At 45.1% G+C, this 16,605-nt stretch overlaps 1 protein-coding gene across 1 annotated transcript in view; it reads left to right on the plus strand.

The window, feature by feature from the left end:
* Window positions 1–16,605, plus strand: part of ATP10B (ATPase phospholipid transporting 10B (putative)) — a 349,229-nt gene that overhangs the window by 318,968 nt on the left and 13,656 nt on the right. The window contains exons 19-22 of the mRNA XM_004697118.2: window positions 7,649–7,774; window positions 11,899–12,099; window positions 13,920–14,000; window positions 15,285–15,389. Coding sequence (XP_004697175.1) covers window positions 7,649–7,774; window positions 11,899–12,099; window positions 13,920–14,000; window positions 15,285–15,389 — 513 coding nt within the window. The remainder of the gene's footprint in view (window positions 1–7,648; window positions 7,775–11,898; window positions 12,100–13,919; window positions 14,001–15,284; window positions 15,390–16,605) is intronic.

Consider the following 16,605-nt stretch of genomic DNA (forward strand, 5'->3'; position numbering starts at 1 on the left):
TCTTTCCTCTATTTCCTATTACTTTCTTCTTATCCCACTATCATGCTCAGCCTTTCATTTGGGTTTCAGTAATTCCTCTCAGTTACATTGCCCTTGATCACTCCCTACCAGGCCTCCCAACCCCTCCTTTCCACTGGTTTTGAATCACTTGTTGTTCCTTTGTCCCAGGGTTGGTTAACACCACTTCCCTTCTCCCACCTCCCCCTCTCCCATGTCCCCCTGGAACCATCAGTCCCGTTGTTTTCTTCTCCACATTGTTTATCCAGCCTATCTTATCTAGATAGACCTGCAGAGATAATAATATGCACATAAAAACTCAACAGCGCCAAACAAAGTGACACAGAAAAACAAAGCAGACTGATTTCTTAATAGATTGAGTTCATTTTACATTGAGCATGGCAGGGGCGTGGGGGGGGGCGGTGCTAAGGGAAAATCTCCTGAACATTCCTTACAAGTACAGATCCTTGCCTATCAGATTAAAACCTATCATATTAATGCAAGGGGAACCACTGAGATAATAAATGTATGGTGGTTCTGGGCTCCTTTCATTGGACGCCAAGGACCCCACCCATGGACCACTGACCACCATTGCCATAGCCTTGGATGGTCATCCTTTGCTTCCTCTCCCATCAGGGAATTTCAGTCCTAAATCCAGGGGCTACAGGTAGTTCTGAGGTAAGGCCCAGTTCAATCAGTCAAGCTTCTATGTAAAGTCCTTCTGGCATGGCCCTTGGAGATGCCATGTCCCCTGTAAGGCCAGCATCTAAGGTTATCATAGTGCTTAGAACATGGTATGGTTCACCAAGGGTTGGGTAGAAACATATACGAAGTGTCTGCCCAGGACCATAGAATCAGGTTTAGTCTCCCCTTAGATTCCCTACAATTATTGTTTAGCATCCCTTCCTAATGTGAAGTTGCTCCTCCCCATTTACCCACCACACCCACCAACAGAAATATCAGTTCTTCCTCTGAATGTAGATATGCTCCCCTCCCCTGGTCTCAACCTGATTTCCCAGTCAGGTTCTCCTCTCATCCCGTGGAGGGCCTGGTGATCTGTCGCAGCCTTGTCTCCAGTGTTGTGTAGCATCAAGTGGATGGTCTTCTCTTGTTCCCCTCTTCTTGAAGAAGTGAGCCCGGCCAATGTGAGCTCTCCTCTTTCCAGGTGGTTCTTTTGAAGTGCACATAGGGGGGTGTTGTACAGCTCATGGCCAGTAGGCGGATGTTCTACCATTTTCTTTGGGACTTGGTCTCTAAGATTTGTTTCATTGGAGTTTCTCCTTATAGTAGTGGCCTCAAACTCTATTTGTCCTTTTGTGATTGACTTACTTTACTCAGCATAATGGTTTCCAGGTCCTTCCCTTTCATGCAGTGTTTCATGCTTTCGCCACTGTTTTTTAGGGATGCATCGTATTCCATTGTGTGTATGTACCATATCCTTATCCATTCTTCCAGTGTTGGGCTCCTTCCAGTTTTTTGTTGTTGTGAAATCTGCTGCTATAGACATGAGAGAGCACATGTCACTGGTGAAACAACACTTCTTATGTCGGAATTAAAGAGTTGCCCACAATGCCAAAGGACCTTCCCACAGACAGCTTTTCAGAACTATCACCTGAAAGTCAGGGGTCTGCCATACCACTGCATGAGCTCCATCTCCACCTCCTTACACCCAGTCCTTTAGAACACAGAGAGAGATCAAAGGATGGTTCTGTACAGAGACTGTGATGTTTGTATTCTACCTACTCTAACTTCCTCACTGTAACCTCCACCCAAGTCCAAAGTTGCAATGCCCTCCATGACCAGTGGCAGATGGCAGGGCATTTTAAAATGTTTCAGTTCTGTGGGAGAAAGATGATGATGCTATCTGCTCCCATAATGACTTACAGCCTCAGAAACTCATAGGATCGATAGGTATCAAAACTGACTCCACCACAGCGGATTTGTTTTTCTTTTTCTCTTAGTCTTGATGACTACATTGACCTATAAATTGCTTTGAGCACTTCATTTGGCGACACAGCAGTTAAACCCTCAACTATTAGCCAAGTATGGCATCCCACCCAAAGGCATCTCAGAAGGCAGGCCTCGTGAACCCTTCCAGAAGATGATGCCCTTGAAAACCCTATAGAGCAGTTCTGCACTGCACACCTGGGGTCACTGTGAGTTGGCATTCACAGCAACTAACCACCTCGATGTAGTTGAAATCCAGCCCAGGACAAGCATGAACTGTTAGAACTGCTGAGCTTGAACTGCTAAGGTGTCCTATTAAAAACAGACCCCCTTTGAGGCTTTGAATCATTAGCAATTATATTTTCACCTTCAATGCAGTTAGTGTGGCCTAAATTTGTTGTTGAGGATGAAGGAGCATTGACCCAGAAGCCACAAAATAATTGTGTGTTACCTTTGGAACAGCTACCAGATGGCAGCACTCTAAAAGCACTTGATATTTATTTTCATGTTTGGAGTTCATTTGTGTTTTGTTTAGTTTTGTTTTGTTTCTTTGTAGTAAAACATGTAACAAAAAGTTGGCCACTTTTACCCATTTATTTAAGTACACAATTCTGTGACATTAATTCCACTCACCATGTTGTGCAAACATCACCCTTATCTATTTCCAAGGTTAAACAGTACAACAGTACCAAGCAATAACTCCCCATTCTCAACTCCTCTCAGCACCTGGTCATCACTAGTAAACGTATGTCTCTATTCATGTAAGCTCTTCAAATATTCCATCTAAACTGGATCATACAATAGTTGTGCTTTGAAGATTAGATTATTTCATTCAGCATAATATTTTCAAGGTACATCCATATGTTATCAGGTATCCAAGTTTCATTTCTCTTTATATATGAATATTATATGGATAGACCACATTTTGCTGAGTTACGAGTTGTGCTGCTAACCACAAGTTCAGCAGTTCAAAACCACTAGCCACTCCTTGTGAGAAAAAGGCTTTCCATTCTTGTGAGGAACTATAGTCTCCGAAACCCAGAGGGGCAGTGCTGTCCAGCCCTATAAGGTCACCATGAATCAGCATCAACCTGCTGGCAGTGAGTCTTCGGTTATATCAGTCGATGGAGACTTGTATTGTTTCTGCTTTTTGAGTATTATGAATAATATTGCAATCAACCATGATTCTCGGTTCACTGTAATAATCAACACATTTTAACTTATTTTTCAGATAGAAAAAGTGAGGCTCAAAGAAATCAATTAACTTGACCAATACTGACTCAAGGATTTCTACCCAGACATGTCTGACTCCAAACCTCATACCCTTACAAGAGTATTACGGGGGCTGGGGGATGAGGAATCATCACTAATGAGTACTGAATGTTTGTTTGGGGTGATGAAAATTTTGTGACATTATACAGAGGTGGTAGTTGGACAACATTATGAATATAATCAATTTCACTTAATTGTATACTTACAATTGTGAATTTTATTATAAATACAGTTACAAGAGGGTACCAAAAAAAACAAATTTTTCTTTCAAAGCTATGTACTTACATTTTTTTACAAAACAACCTTATCACCTTCACAGTACTCTTCATTACACTTAATACATTTGTCAACTCTGCAATTTCATTCTTGAAAACATTTTCAAACTAATCTGTTTGGATGGCTGACAGCACCTCCCTTGTTTTTTTCTTCATCTTTTTTTTAGAAATCATTTTATTGGTGGCTCCTACAGCTCTTATCACAATCCATACATCCATTGTGTCAAGCACCTTTGTACACATGTGGTCATCATCCTTTTCAAAACATTTTATTTCTACTTGAGCCCTTGGTATCAGGTCCTCATTCATTTTTTCCTCCCTCCACACCCTCCCTCCCTCATGAACCCTTGATAATTTATTTTAAAAAGTTCATGTCTTACACCATCCACTGTCTCCCTTCACCCATTTTTCTGTTGTCTATCTCCCTAGAAAGGGATTATATGTATATCATTGTGATCAGTTCCCTCTTTCTCCCCCCACATTCCCCTTACCCTCTTGGTATCACTACTCATCTTACTGGTCCTGAGGGGGTTAATTTGTCCTGGATTCCCTGTGTTTCCAGCTCTTATCTGTACCAGTGTACATGTTCTGGTCTAGCTGGATTTGTAAGGTAGAATCGGGGTCATGATACTGGGGGTGGAAGGAAGCATTAAAGAACTAGAGGAAAGTTGTATGTTTCATCAGTACTATACTGCACCCTGACTGGCTCATCTCTTCTTTGTGACCCTTCTATAAGGGGGTGTCCAGTTGTCTACAGATGGGCATTGGGTCTCCACTCCACCCTCCCCTTCTTCACATTGATATGATTTTTTGTTCTGGGTCTTTGATGCCTGATACCTGATCCCACCGACACCTCATGATCACACAGGCTGGTGTGCTTCTTCCATGTGGGCTTTGTTGCTTCTCAGCTAGATGGCCACTTGTTTATCTTCAAGCCTTTAAGACCCCGGACACTATGTCCTTTAATGGCAGGACACCATCAGCTTTCTTCACCACATTTGCTTATGCACCCATTTTGTCTTCAGCTATTGTGTTGGAAAGGTGAGCATCACAGAATGCCGGGTTATTAGAACAAAGTGCTCTTGTGTTGAGGGAGTATTTAGTTGAGGCCCAATGTCCATCTGCTACCTTAATACATAACATATAAATATATGTACATAGACCTATATCCCTATAGTTACATATGAATATATTTACATGTATACATGCCTTTATTTAGACCTCTATAAATGTCCTTTGCCTCCTAGTTCTTTCCTCTATTTCCTCTTCTCCCCCTATCATGTTCTGCATTCATTCAGGTTTTAATAGTTCCTCTCAGCTACATTGTCCTTGATCAAGCCCTACCAGGCATCCTACACCCTCCTCGCCATCGATTTTAGATCACTTGTTGTTCCCTTGTCCCTGGGTTTGTTGACACCCCCCTTTCCTTTCCCCCACCACCCCCTCTCCGGTGTTCCCCAAGAACCATTGGTCTGTTGTTTTCTCCTCCAGATTGTTTACCTCACCTATGTTATATAGATATCACCTATCTTATATAGATAGACACGCAGAGACAATAATAAGCACAGAAACAAGACAGAACAAAACAAAACAGCAAAAGAAAACAAAACAACAAGAACAAACCAGTGTCAAAACAGGAAGATCCTATAAATAGTTCATTTGTTGACCATTAGGAGTGTTTTTGGTTGAGTCTGATGGGGTGCCATGCCCTGGTCCCAGCATCTATTTCTGGTATTCCCCAGGGAGTTTGCTTCCCTTGCTGCTCTGTTGCACTCCCTTAGCTTTTCACCCCAGTGTTGTGGAGTCAGATCAGGCACAATTCCTGCACTGTGCCTCCAATGTTGTCCCAGGTAGCACTATAGGTCAGTGAGGGATGCTGTGTCTATGGTCATCTCTGTGCATTGGCTGCTCTGCGCAGGAATATCATCCTCAGGGCTTGGTGGGCCAGGATGTGTTCCATTCTGTCTTTGTTCGCTCCTGTATCCTCTGATCAGACATGCCCCTTTCCCAAATAAGATCTTTTTTGTCTCACACTATTATGCTCTTTTCAGAACCTCTACATAGAAAGCTTAATTAACAGTTTGACCTAGTGGAACAAATTTCAAATATACTATCTCCCTCACATCAAAAAAGCAGATGAGCACTGGGTTTGGGGGGGGGACCTCCTTGAATATGTAATATACATTCACAAAGGGGGTTTTAAAAGTTTGTGAAATGTATACTGGTAGAGATAAGAGCTCTGGACACACAGAATCCAGGACAGATGAACCCCTCAGGACCAATAATCAGAGTAGTGATACCATGAGGGTAGGGGGAAGGTGGGGGAAGAAGAGGGAGAAAGGGGGAACCAATCGAAATGATCAACGTATAACACCCCCCTGGGGGGTGAGCAACAGAAATGTGGGTGAAGGGAGGCATGGACAGTACAAAATATGAACATAAAAATAATTTATAAATTATCATTCGTTCACAAGGGTGGGAGGGGGAAGAGGAGCTGATACCAAGGGCTCAAGTTGAAAGAAAATGTTTTGAAAATGATGATGGCAACCTATGTATAAATGTGCTTGATACAATAGATGTATGGATTGTGATAAGTGCTGAAAAAGCCCCCAATAAAATGATGTGTTCACAACAACAAAAAATTAAAATTAAAAAAAATAATAAAACTTTGTGGTAATTTCACTGTTAATTCCATTTTCCATGAATTTTTTGTAGCCCCCTTGTGTGTGTATGTACATACATATAGGCACATATGTCTGAACCACAATATAAACAGTGTTTAAATTTTCTGCCTGTTCTCAGTAATACCAAAGGCAGAAGACACATCTCCACTCCACAGACAAGGAGAGTTTTCTTTGACACTGCCAGGAGTGGCATGCCTCTGGAGGTGAAAGGTGTCAGGGACTTGAAGATTACGTGATGAAAAGCTCCTGCTAGGAATGTGTTGATGTGATAAGAGATCTAAGAGCCCCCAATAAAAATTTTTTTCGTGTACAACCTCAGAAGCCTGCAGGGGGCGCTCATGGAGTCGCTGTGAGTCACCAGCAACTCCGTGGCAGTGAGTTTGGTGTTCTCGGAGAGTTGTCTAATTAATATTCCGCAGTTGTGGGTTTTCAGTTAGCAAACTTATGCCGTGTATTGGGCCTCTCCAGCTTTGTTCCTATTTTTTTCCCCATTAATGATTTTTATAGTTCTGAGTTTTACATTTAGATCTTCGATTTTCCTTGAGTTTGTTTTTGTATATGTGGTAAGCTACAAACTATTCTGTTTCCAATAAGTTAATAAATAATAACTGAAAATAGTAATTGGGAAAAAAAGCTCAACTCTCTAAATGGATGATTGCAGATGCAGTTAGGTTCAAATGCAACACCTTCTCATTTGATCTCCCTTTGGACTACTGTTGAATGGTTTCTGCTTTCTTATTTATTGACGTTTTTCTCTGTTTTACTTTGTTATTGTTGTTGAGTTTGTTTGGGGCGGGGCGGGTAATGCTTTACTGTATATGAAATCCAGGACAGGTAAAGCCATAGACACAGTAATTGGATTAATGATTTCTCGGGGGCATGGCAGGGGATGGGGGGAGATGGGGAGTGAATAACAATGAGCACAAAAAAGAAGACAATGTTCTAAAATTGATTGTGATGATTGTACGACTCTTTAATATGCTTGAACTGTTGAATTGTATGATGTGTCAATTACATGCCAAATAAAACTGTTAAAAAATCAAAATCTAATTAACCACTGCACCACTAGATTAGTACTGGCACATAGTAGGTTTCACTCAATGGATAAGTGGATAGCAATGAAGGGCCAGAGTGGGTCAGATAGACCAGTTGTCCGTTCTGACCTGCCCTTCTTGGACTCTAGTGAGTCCTGGATTTCCAGGGAGAAAGGGCTTGGACTCCCAGAGTCCAAGGGAGATCGGAGCTCCTCCCTTGTCTGACCACACAGCAAGGAGTGTTTCAGACCCTGCCAGTTCAAACCAGTGAATAACACTTGGCCTCAGGAGTGCATAATCAAGAGGTGTGATTAGTAGTTTAATTTCAAACGTTAAAACACTGTTATTTTCATATTGCAAAAACAATAAATAGCTCACCGTGAGAGCTCGGGGAAAACAGCGGCAGCGGATGGATACTGATGTCCGTTTCCTCTCTCAGGCCGTCATGTCCAGTGATTTCGCCATCTCTCGATTCAAGCACCTCAAGAAGCTGCTGCTTGTGCACGGCCACTGGTGTTACTCCCGCCTGGCCCGTATGGTGGTGTACTATTTCTACAAAAACGTGGTGAGCAGCTCTAAGGAGCCCCCCCTCCCACCCGGGGCTGGGAGTCCTTGCAGTGGGCCCCCTCCCCCACAGCCGTGGACAGTGGTGTGTCAGCATAAACGCATGAGTCAGGCTGGCCTGGATTTTGAGACTGAAACTGCACTTATTAGCGCTGGGACCTCCAGCAACACAATTCTCTGGGCTTAGCTTCTCTTCGATAAAATGTTTTGTGAAGTTACGGTGAGGATTGGCAGCACCAGAAAAATAGCTCCTGGCATGTAGGAGGTAGCATGAGAGGTCAGAAGAATGGACACAGGCAGGGAGTATATTCAGTTCAATTCTGGAGTCACATTTTCAGTAGCTTCCTCAAGCCTCGGTTTCCTCATCTGTAAGACAGCCACGGTCATAGAGCCTTCCTCATATATTTGCCATGAGGATTCGATGAGAAGCCACGTATTAAGTGACCAGCATGTAATCATCACCCAAGGGGGTTGCGCATTATTTTTATCATCATTGCAGGCACTACTCTTGGAGAGTCTCCTTAAATGAGATTTATTTTTGATTGCAAGGAGGAAGCATTTGGAGAACAACTGGCCTGACGTGTAGCTTAGATTTTCTCCCAGAAGAGAGCTATCCCAAGCAAGGGCTGGTGCACCCCACTGTTTAAGAAAATAAAAGTAAAAGCTGCTCACAGAACGTGGGCCTGGAGCCCCAAGCTTCAATCTGACAGCCTGTGATTCACTTAGTGCCTACAGGGAGCTCAGTGGGGCAGGATACTAAGTGGTCTATTAAAAATGTTTCAGGTTTTTATGTAGAGAAAACAACTGGGCTCTGTTCTCACCTGTCTATAGCATCTGTGTGACCTTGGAGAGGTCACCTCTCTGAGCTCCAGAGCCTCATCGATAAGATGGGCAGGCTCTGACTGACTTTGTCACTGGAAGTACAATCCAGAGGCTTTCGTCACTAGAAAGAAGTATGTGAAGATATTATTGATGTGTCTTCTACAACTATGTTGGGCTCTGCCTTGTTGTAAGAGCCTAAAGCAGGCACCTCTATCCAGTGAGGGCTGAAAACTGCGAGGGGCTCTTATTTGAAATGCCCTTGATTACCAATGGATATAAGGACACTGATGTATCTGGGGAGGGGGCAACTACCTGAGCTTTCCAATATCTAGTTCAAGGGCCTTTGAATAATCTCCAGCAGCCCCCAAATACAGTCTGCTTCCTGTTTGCATGAGGGAAAAGGGAGGATTAAAGCCAGGGTGATGGAAAAGAAACACATTAGCCAAATAGCTCCAGAGTTACATTGCTCTTCCCTCACCCGGCCCCCACCCCCACCCCAGCCTCCTTTCTGGCTCTGTCCCCGCCTCCCTCACTCAGGAATGAGTCTTTCTGTGCAAAGTTCAATGTGTATGTAAATCAACAGCATGACAAAAATATAATGTAAATTAGATAAACTGGATGGTAATATTATTTCAGCAAGTCTATGCAAACAAGTCACTCCATTTGATTTGAAATCCACTCTGAGTATAAAAGACTGTTTACTTAGAATTCAGAATGCTCTGTTTAATTTTTTTTGTGGTCTCCAAAGGAATTATTCTTTTGAATAAGCACAACCTCTTCTCTGCATTAAATTTGTGAAATAGAAAAGGAAACGCTTCCAGCCAGCCATGCTTTCAAAGATTAAATGATATTTATTTCCAACCCAATGCTGTGCTCGAAATTGTGATCCTGATGCAGCATTATCTCCCCTTTGCAATTAGAGGGTGGAGAACTATGACTTCTACATCTGAAACCAATTTCAGAGGGGATTAAAGACCTGCCTGCTCTGAAATTTGAACAATGAATTAATTACTGCGCTGGAGCTTCTTGGAAGGGAGAGCAGGCATCCGATCTCAGCGATGCCATCACTGGGAGCCACGTGCTCCCTCTGAGGCGCAAAGACTCCCGCTAAACAGAGCCTAACCTGACGCCATGAGTCTATCTCCATTCGGGGTGTCCCCGTGAAACAGCAGGACTGGACCAGAGGGTCTCCAGGGCTGTCATCTTCCTGGAAAGACTGGCACGTCCTTCTGCCGCAGACCTTTCAGTTAGCAGCCACGGACCACCTGGACTCCTGAAAACAGTGCCCAACGTGAAGTAACAACTACATACCATGGAGGGTCAATCTTACCATCAGCAAGGTAGCTGTGTGTGCTCTGCCAAGAAATGAATAGATGATTCTAAGGTGGTAGAGTCAGACTGGGATGTAGGGAAACAAGCAGGATCCTTCCCCACCTAAAGAAGGAGCACATAATCTTCCTGTTTTGAATATCTGCTTTGCATCATGGAAAGATACAAAGTATCCCAAAATCAAGCCAGTTGCCAATCCTGTAGATTCTAATTCCTGGCAGCCCATGAATTACAGTGCAGAACAGGGGATTAAGCTGTAATCTTGATGGAAGCTGGGAACAGGCCTTTCTGCCACTGTGTCACCGATGTTGGTTGTGCAAATGGTGGTGCTCAACCAAGGGATGGAAGAATACTAGGTATTGGGTAGAGCAGGGATCAAGATAGATGTGGTCCCTGGCCTCATGAAACATATAGCCTAAATCAGGACTCAGCAAACATTTTGTGGGAAGGGCCAGCTAATAAATATTTCCAATTTTGCAAACAACTCCATTCTCCCATTATAGTGATAGGCACAGAAAACATGTAAACAAACTCATGTGGTTGTATTTCAACTAAACTGGGTTTACAACTTGATTTGGCCTGCAGACCATAGTTTGTCAGCTCCAGGTCCAGGTGAATCTTGCTGCTAAAATTGTGAGTCTTAGACCAGCAGGACTGGCATCACCCAGAAGCGTCTTAGGAATACAGATTCTCAGGACCTGCCTTAGGCCTAAATCAGAATCTGAATTTTTTAAAAACAAGATACACAGGTGTTTTATATACACCTTAAAGTTTAACAAGCACTAAAAAACAAAAAAACAAACCCACTGCCTTGGCATTAAATCCAACTCATGGGCAACCCTGTAGGATGGAATCAGACTGCTCCCTCGGGTATCTGAGGCTGTACAGCCCTACAGGAATAGGCAGCCTCGTCTGTCTTCCTTGGGGCAACTGATGGCTTTATCCTTGTAGTTAGCAGCTCAACACTTAACATCCCCGCCCCCCATGCCACCTAAGCTCCTTTTCACAAGCACTCCCCTCTAAGGGAAAAGAAAAGCATTTCCTACTGAGCACCCCCACCAAGGAAGGTCAGGTGCAATGGAGACCCTTCACCTAATCAATCAAGAAGAAAACACCATTTAAGCTATGGCTTGAAAGAATACTAGAAGCAATGTAATATGAATAGTAATAATCACAGACAGCCTCTTCAAAATAGCACTGGCCCAGCCATTAGCAAACAAACTTCTACCGTGAAAACAAAGCTACTGAAAGAATCTTTGCGAGACCCTCCACCTGTCTGTGCCCAGCTACAGACAGCAAAGCTACACTAACTGTATATGTGACCTTGGACAAGACGCCAATCCACATTACATTACGCTACAATACTAGTAAAGCAGGCCATCTTACCGGTGGTGAGAACTTGAGTAGAAAGAACTTCCTGCAGCATAAAGCAGCCTGTCCGCAGGCAACCTGGTGGTCTCTTTCTGAGGCACCTGGCCATTAGCAAAGTACTGGGCGGTGAACCTCGGGAGAGGGACTCTTCCTGCCAGGTTTTCTCACGACAGTTTGGTCCTCTGTGTCATGACCAGTAATCACTACTGCCATTCATTCATTCATCACGTGCCAGGCACTGCTGTGTCCACCAGAGAGATGGCCAAAATGACACTCAGAAGGCTTGGCAATTCTCACAAGGTCGCACTGTGAGTACGCGACAGAATGGGGCTTCAAAGCCAGGCCTCGTGGCTTCCTGGGCCTGTGTGCTTAACCTCATCAAGTTTTCCTTAACAAGTTCGTGGAGTTCTTTCGGGTCCGGAAGAACATTGGGAGGATGGGAGGTGGGGGAGCAGCAGGAACCGCAGAGCAGCTTACAGTGGGCAGTGGAGTGAGGACAGCCCCGCGGGTTCCTGATGAGGAAACTGGCACTGCGAGCATTGGCTGGCTTGCCTGAGCGTCTGGGCAGTGACTGAGGTGTGCCTGGCCGCTCTCTGCCCACAGTGCTACGTCAACCTGCTCTTCTGGTATCAGTTCTTCTGCGGCTTCTCGGCCTCCACCATGATCGATTACTGGCAGATGATCTTCTTCAATCTCTTCTTCACCTCCTTGCCTCCGCTCCTCTTTGGAGTCCTGGATAAGGACGTCTCTGCAGAGACACTCCTGGCGTTGCCCGAGCTATACAAGAGCGGCCAGAACTCTGAGGTAAGGGTGAGGGGGCATCTCCCTGACCTCCCCTCCTTCCTGGAAGTCTCAGGAAAAAGCCTTGGACTGGGCTGGGGCAGTGGGGTGGGGGGTGGGGGGGTAGAAGCTCCCACTGTTCCTTTACTCCCATTCAACTTTGAAGGACTCTCTTCCCTTTCATGACCTGTTGTGTTGAGGGTGTTGGACCAGGCCGGTGGTTCTGTCTATGGAATTACACCACACACTAATGTGGGGCTGCTCTTGTTGAGAGGGCTGGGAGAACATGCAGGAGGATCCCAGTCCCCTCAGCCGGCCCTTCCCTCTAGGTTGTGAGGCATATCTCCAGAGCCCCTAGGTCCCAGTGAGTGAACCCCTGGGACCAGCTGCCACTGTCCTCACCACTGGTTACCACTGATTAACCACACCAGTCAACACACGGACTCCTGGCAACCCCATGTGTGTCAGGGTGCAACTGTGCTCTACCCTGGATTTCCAACAGCTGATTTTTCAGAAGAAGATTCCCAGATCTTTCTTCCAAGAGGCCTCTAAATGGACTAGAACTTCCAACTGGTCAGTTAGCAGCCAAGCACGTTAGCCATGTGCATCATCACCCAGGACGCAAACCCAGGCGAAGACACTCATACGCAAGTGCTTCGACTGTAGCCGGAGGTGCTCGGGCAGAAACAAGGGGACTGGGCAGAAAAGACGGACAGTGGAGCCGACTGCACCAGGAAAGGGGGCTGAGAGTATCTTTAAATGTGGGGAGAGGAGGGGAAAGTCAGAGGAGGTGTATGGGAGTTAGTGAGTTTGGAGGACAGCCAACTAAGGGCTGAGTCTAGTGCTAACCAAAGGCTGGCTGAAAAAGCAACACGGCAACCCACGTTGTTTGGTCAAATAAAGAGGTACAGGAGCACACAGACTTCTTGGGCTCTGACTGTTTCCCTTCCCAGGAACGTACTGGCTGCAGAATGTACTTGAGTGTCTAACATTACAGGAAGTTAATGTGGCAAAAAAACGCAAACTGTAAGTGGTTTCCCTTTTCCCAGAGAAGGAAGCATAAAATGAGTTGGCTTGTCTCTGAAGCCCTGGGGCTCTGCCTCTGGGGCACTGGTGGCCCCAGCCTATAATTTACAGCTTCCTTGTAGTTGCCATTGAGAACTCAGGAGAATCTCTAAACTTGCCACGTGTACAGTAGTGCTCAAAACAGTGTTAATGTGAATTCATAACGGAGCACTTAGAGGTTATAAAGTACAGTCACACCAGTTCTCTAAATGTCTAGACCAAACCTACCACTCTCAAGTTGACTCTGCTGTAGCAACCCTGCAGAATAGAACAGAGCTAGCCGGCTGCGGTCTTCACAGACCAGACGGCCACCTCTTGCTCCGGCGGAGCAGCTAGTGGATTGGACTTCTGACCTTTTGGATGGCACCATGGGCTGTAACCACTGTCATCAGACCTCCTTCTTGAAGCTTAAGGGACAAAGTGATATTCTTTTGCCCACATTTAGAGAAGAAACCAACTCTCTCAGAGTAGTTTAGTGTTTGTGTTTTGTTTTGTTTTTTAACAAGATCACAGATGAATGGAGCTGAGCCTTAAACTGAAGTCTGCTCTTAATCATTCCAGCCTCCTTGCCTCTAAGATAAGAGGCATTGTTCAAAACGCAGATGAATTGCTGAATGTAAAACTCATGATCTGGTGCATAAACCTTCATCTAAATCACAAAAAGTGTTTTCTAAAGATGCATTTTACATGCCATAGCGTCGGACACATACGAGAAAGTTCCATGCAAGAGTGGAGGCTTGCTCTGTTGGTGATCACTGTTAACCTTTCTTTCTGGGTAGTGCTACAGCCTGTCGACTTTCTGGATCTCCATGGTAGATGCGTTCTACCAGAGTCTCGTCTGCTTCTTTATCCCGTACCTGGTAAGTCATTCCCGGGGTGGAACCTATCCTGTTAATAGGCAATATTGGACTGCTAGTGTCTTTCTGAGCAGAGCATGTGGGCAGACCATACCTGGGTAAAGTCAAAACACTTTACCCAGAAATCTTAGTTTCTGGCAGAACTTGAAAATGGAAAGATAGGTTTACACTGAGTCATTCGTCCCTCGTGGCAGCGAGCTAGATCTGACTTGCAGCTGTGCTGGTAGAGGGCCCATGCTGTCCACTTTGCCCAAGGCACCATCGCCCCTGCCGTCAACTCCGAAGCTGTGTCCCGCTCTCCCACTGAAAGTCTCTGGGTTTGCAGACCTTGACTCGTATACAGATCTGGGCTTCCGAAATCAAAGCCGCAAGGATGCAGGTGGCAGGTTCTGCTCAAAGGGATCCTTTATGATCTGAAATGAACAATAAGAATGCGGCTAGCAGGGGACATCACCTCCAACTCAATTTGGTCCCCGGTCTGAATGGCAAGCATTTAGATCGTGAGAGGATCCTTGTCTCCCGCTGCCAGGGCACCAGAATAGGAGTAGTTGCCCCCAGCTACAAACCTCTGCACGTGTACTCTTTTCCACTTAGCAACAAGCTGGGCGGTGGGGAAAGGCAAGCATCATGTGCTTGTTCCTGGTTTACAATATCCTTCTGGACCAGGGCTCTTCTTTAAATGTTGCTGCTTCACCTTTTATTCTTCTTTTGCTCCAGACCTCCCATACAAGATCATCTAGAGGCCCACAAACCCAACACACTCACCTTCGATTCTGGCGGTCCCTTGGAATGCCTTTTCTCTCCCTTTTGGGCTGATTGACACCGTCCTTGTCTAGTCTCCCCTGAGATGCTCCTCTTCTGTGCTTCTGTTTGCCTTCTTACCCCCCTCTCTTGTCATCCTTACCGCCTTGGTTGCACCGCATCAGTCTGGACTAACAGACTGTAAACTCCTTGAAGATTAACATGGACATTTCGTCAGCAATTAGCACAGTGCCTGGTGCTCAGTAACTTCTTCGCTCATTTAGTCCCCAGTGTTTGGGGAGCACCCATCTGTGGCTTCCTCTGGCAATCACATTCCTAAATAATTTAGCCCTTTCAACCCACTGCTTATCCTAAGTCTCTTCCTTCAGTCACTTCTACCAGGATGGAAGCTGAGTACTATCTTCGCACCTTTCCCCTCCCCCTCCTTTCACCCCTGCCTTCCTTGATGCTCTATCCCCATCTGTGAACGCCAAACCTTGTTCTTCCGTGGGAATAGTGACACTGCCTATTTGCTCCTCTCTGCAGACCTACAAGGACTCTGACATTGACGTCTTCACCTTTGGGATCCCCATCAACACCATCGCCCTTGCTACAATCCTCTTATACCAGGCGATGGAAATGAAGACCTGGGTAAGGGCTGCAGGGCCCCTTGGGCTGAAAAACTGGGCTCCTGTTCTTCTACCCTTTTTAGGGTTCTGAGATATTTCACTCCATATTCATAATCTACCCAATAAAGATAGACAGAGCCCCTCTCTGTGTCCTGTCTGAATGGAGAGGTGTAGAAGAAAAACCACCTGGCCTCAATCTGCTTACCACCTAGCAGGCAGATGAACTGCCAGATTTGAAGCAATGAAGCAGTCAGTTGTGAAAATAGATGTGCATGAAAGTTTCTGAGGTATTTCAGATAAAAAGAACCATTAGAAAAGTCCAGAGTAATTTCCCTGGGGAATGTAGAGGTGCTGTTCTTGGTAGGTCCCATCGAGTCTCATGGCGTCCCTACGTACAACAGCCCCTTAGCAACCCGAGGTACGACAGAGGGAGACACTGTCATCCTCGTGATAGTTCGTATGCTTGAGCCCATTGTGGCAGCCCTGTGTCGATCTAGCTTGTCAAAGGTCTTCCTCTTTTTCGCTGTCCTTCTACATGACCAAGCATGAAACCCTTTTCAAGAACTGGTCTCTCCTGACAACATGTCCAAAGTACATGAAACAAAGCCCTGTCAGACTTGCCTCTACAGAACATTCTGGCTGTACTTCTACCAAAGTAGAGGTTTGTTCTTTGATAGTCCATGGTCCATTACATCTGTGTAAACAATTCTAAATAAAACACTGGCTGGCAAACCAACGCAACAGCAGAATAACGACAGTGAAGCATGGGCTGCTGGTCCTCACTATCAATAACAATGTTAGCTCCATGGGTCTGTCCTGGAGAAACACCACCAAGTGGACGACTTTAAGAACAGTAGCTAGTGTCTCACAATCCTGGAGGCTAAAAGTATGACTTCAAGGCGTTGGCAGAGCAATGTGTTCTCCTTGTTGGCTTCTTTTTTATCGTTTATTTGGGGTCTTGTACACCCCTTATCACAATCCATACATCCATTGTGTCAAGAACGTTTGTACATTTGTTGCCATCATCGTTCTCAAAACATTTCCTTTCTACTTAAACCCCTAGTTTCAGCTCCTCACTTTTCCCCTCCCTCCCCGGATCCCCTTCCTCAAGAACCCTTGATAATTTATAAATTATTATTATTTTGTCATGTCTTACACTGTCCAATATCTCCCTTCACCCACCTTTCTGTTGTCCGTCCCCCAGGGAGGGGATTATATGTAGATACTTGTAATCAGTT

Source organism: Echinops telfairi, unplaced genomic scaffold (assembly GCF_000313985.2).
Source record: "Echinops telfairi isolate 266 unplaced genomic scaffold, ASM31398v2 ScPeMD7_7469;HRSCAF=8507_0, whole genome shotgun sequence".
Classification (NCBI taxonomy): domain Eukaryota; kingdom Metazoa; phylum Chordata; class Mammalia; order Afrosoricida; family Tenrecidae; genus Echinops; species Echinops telfairi.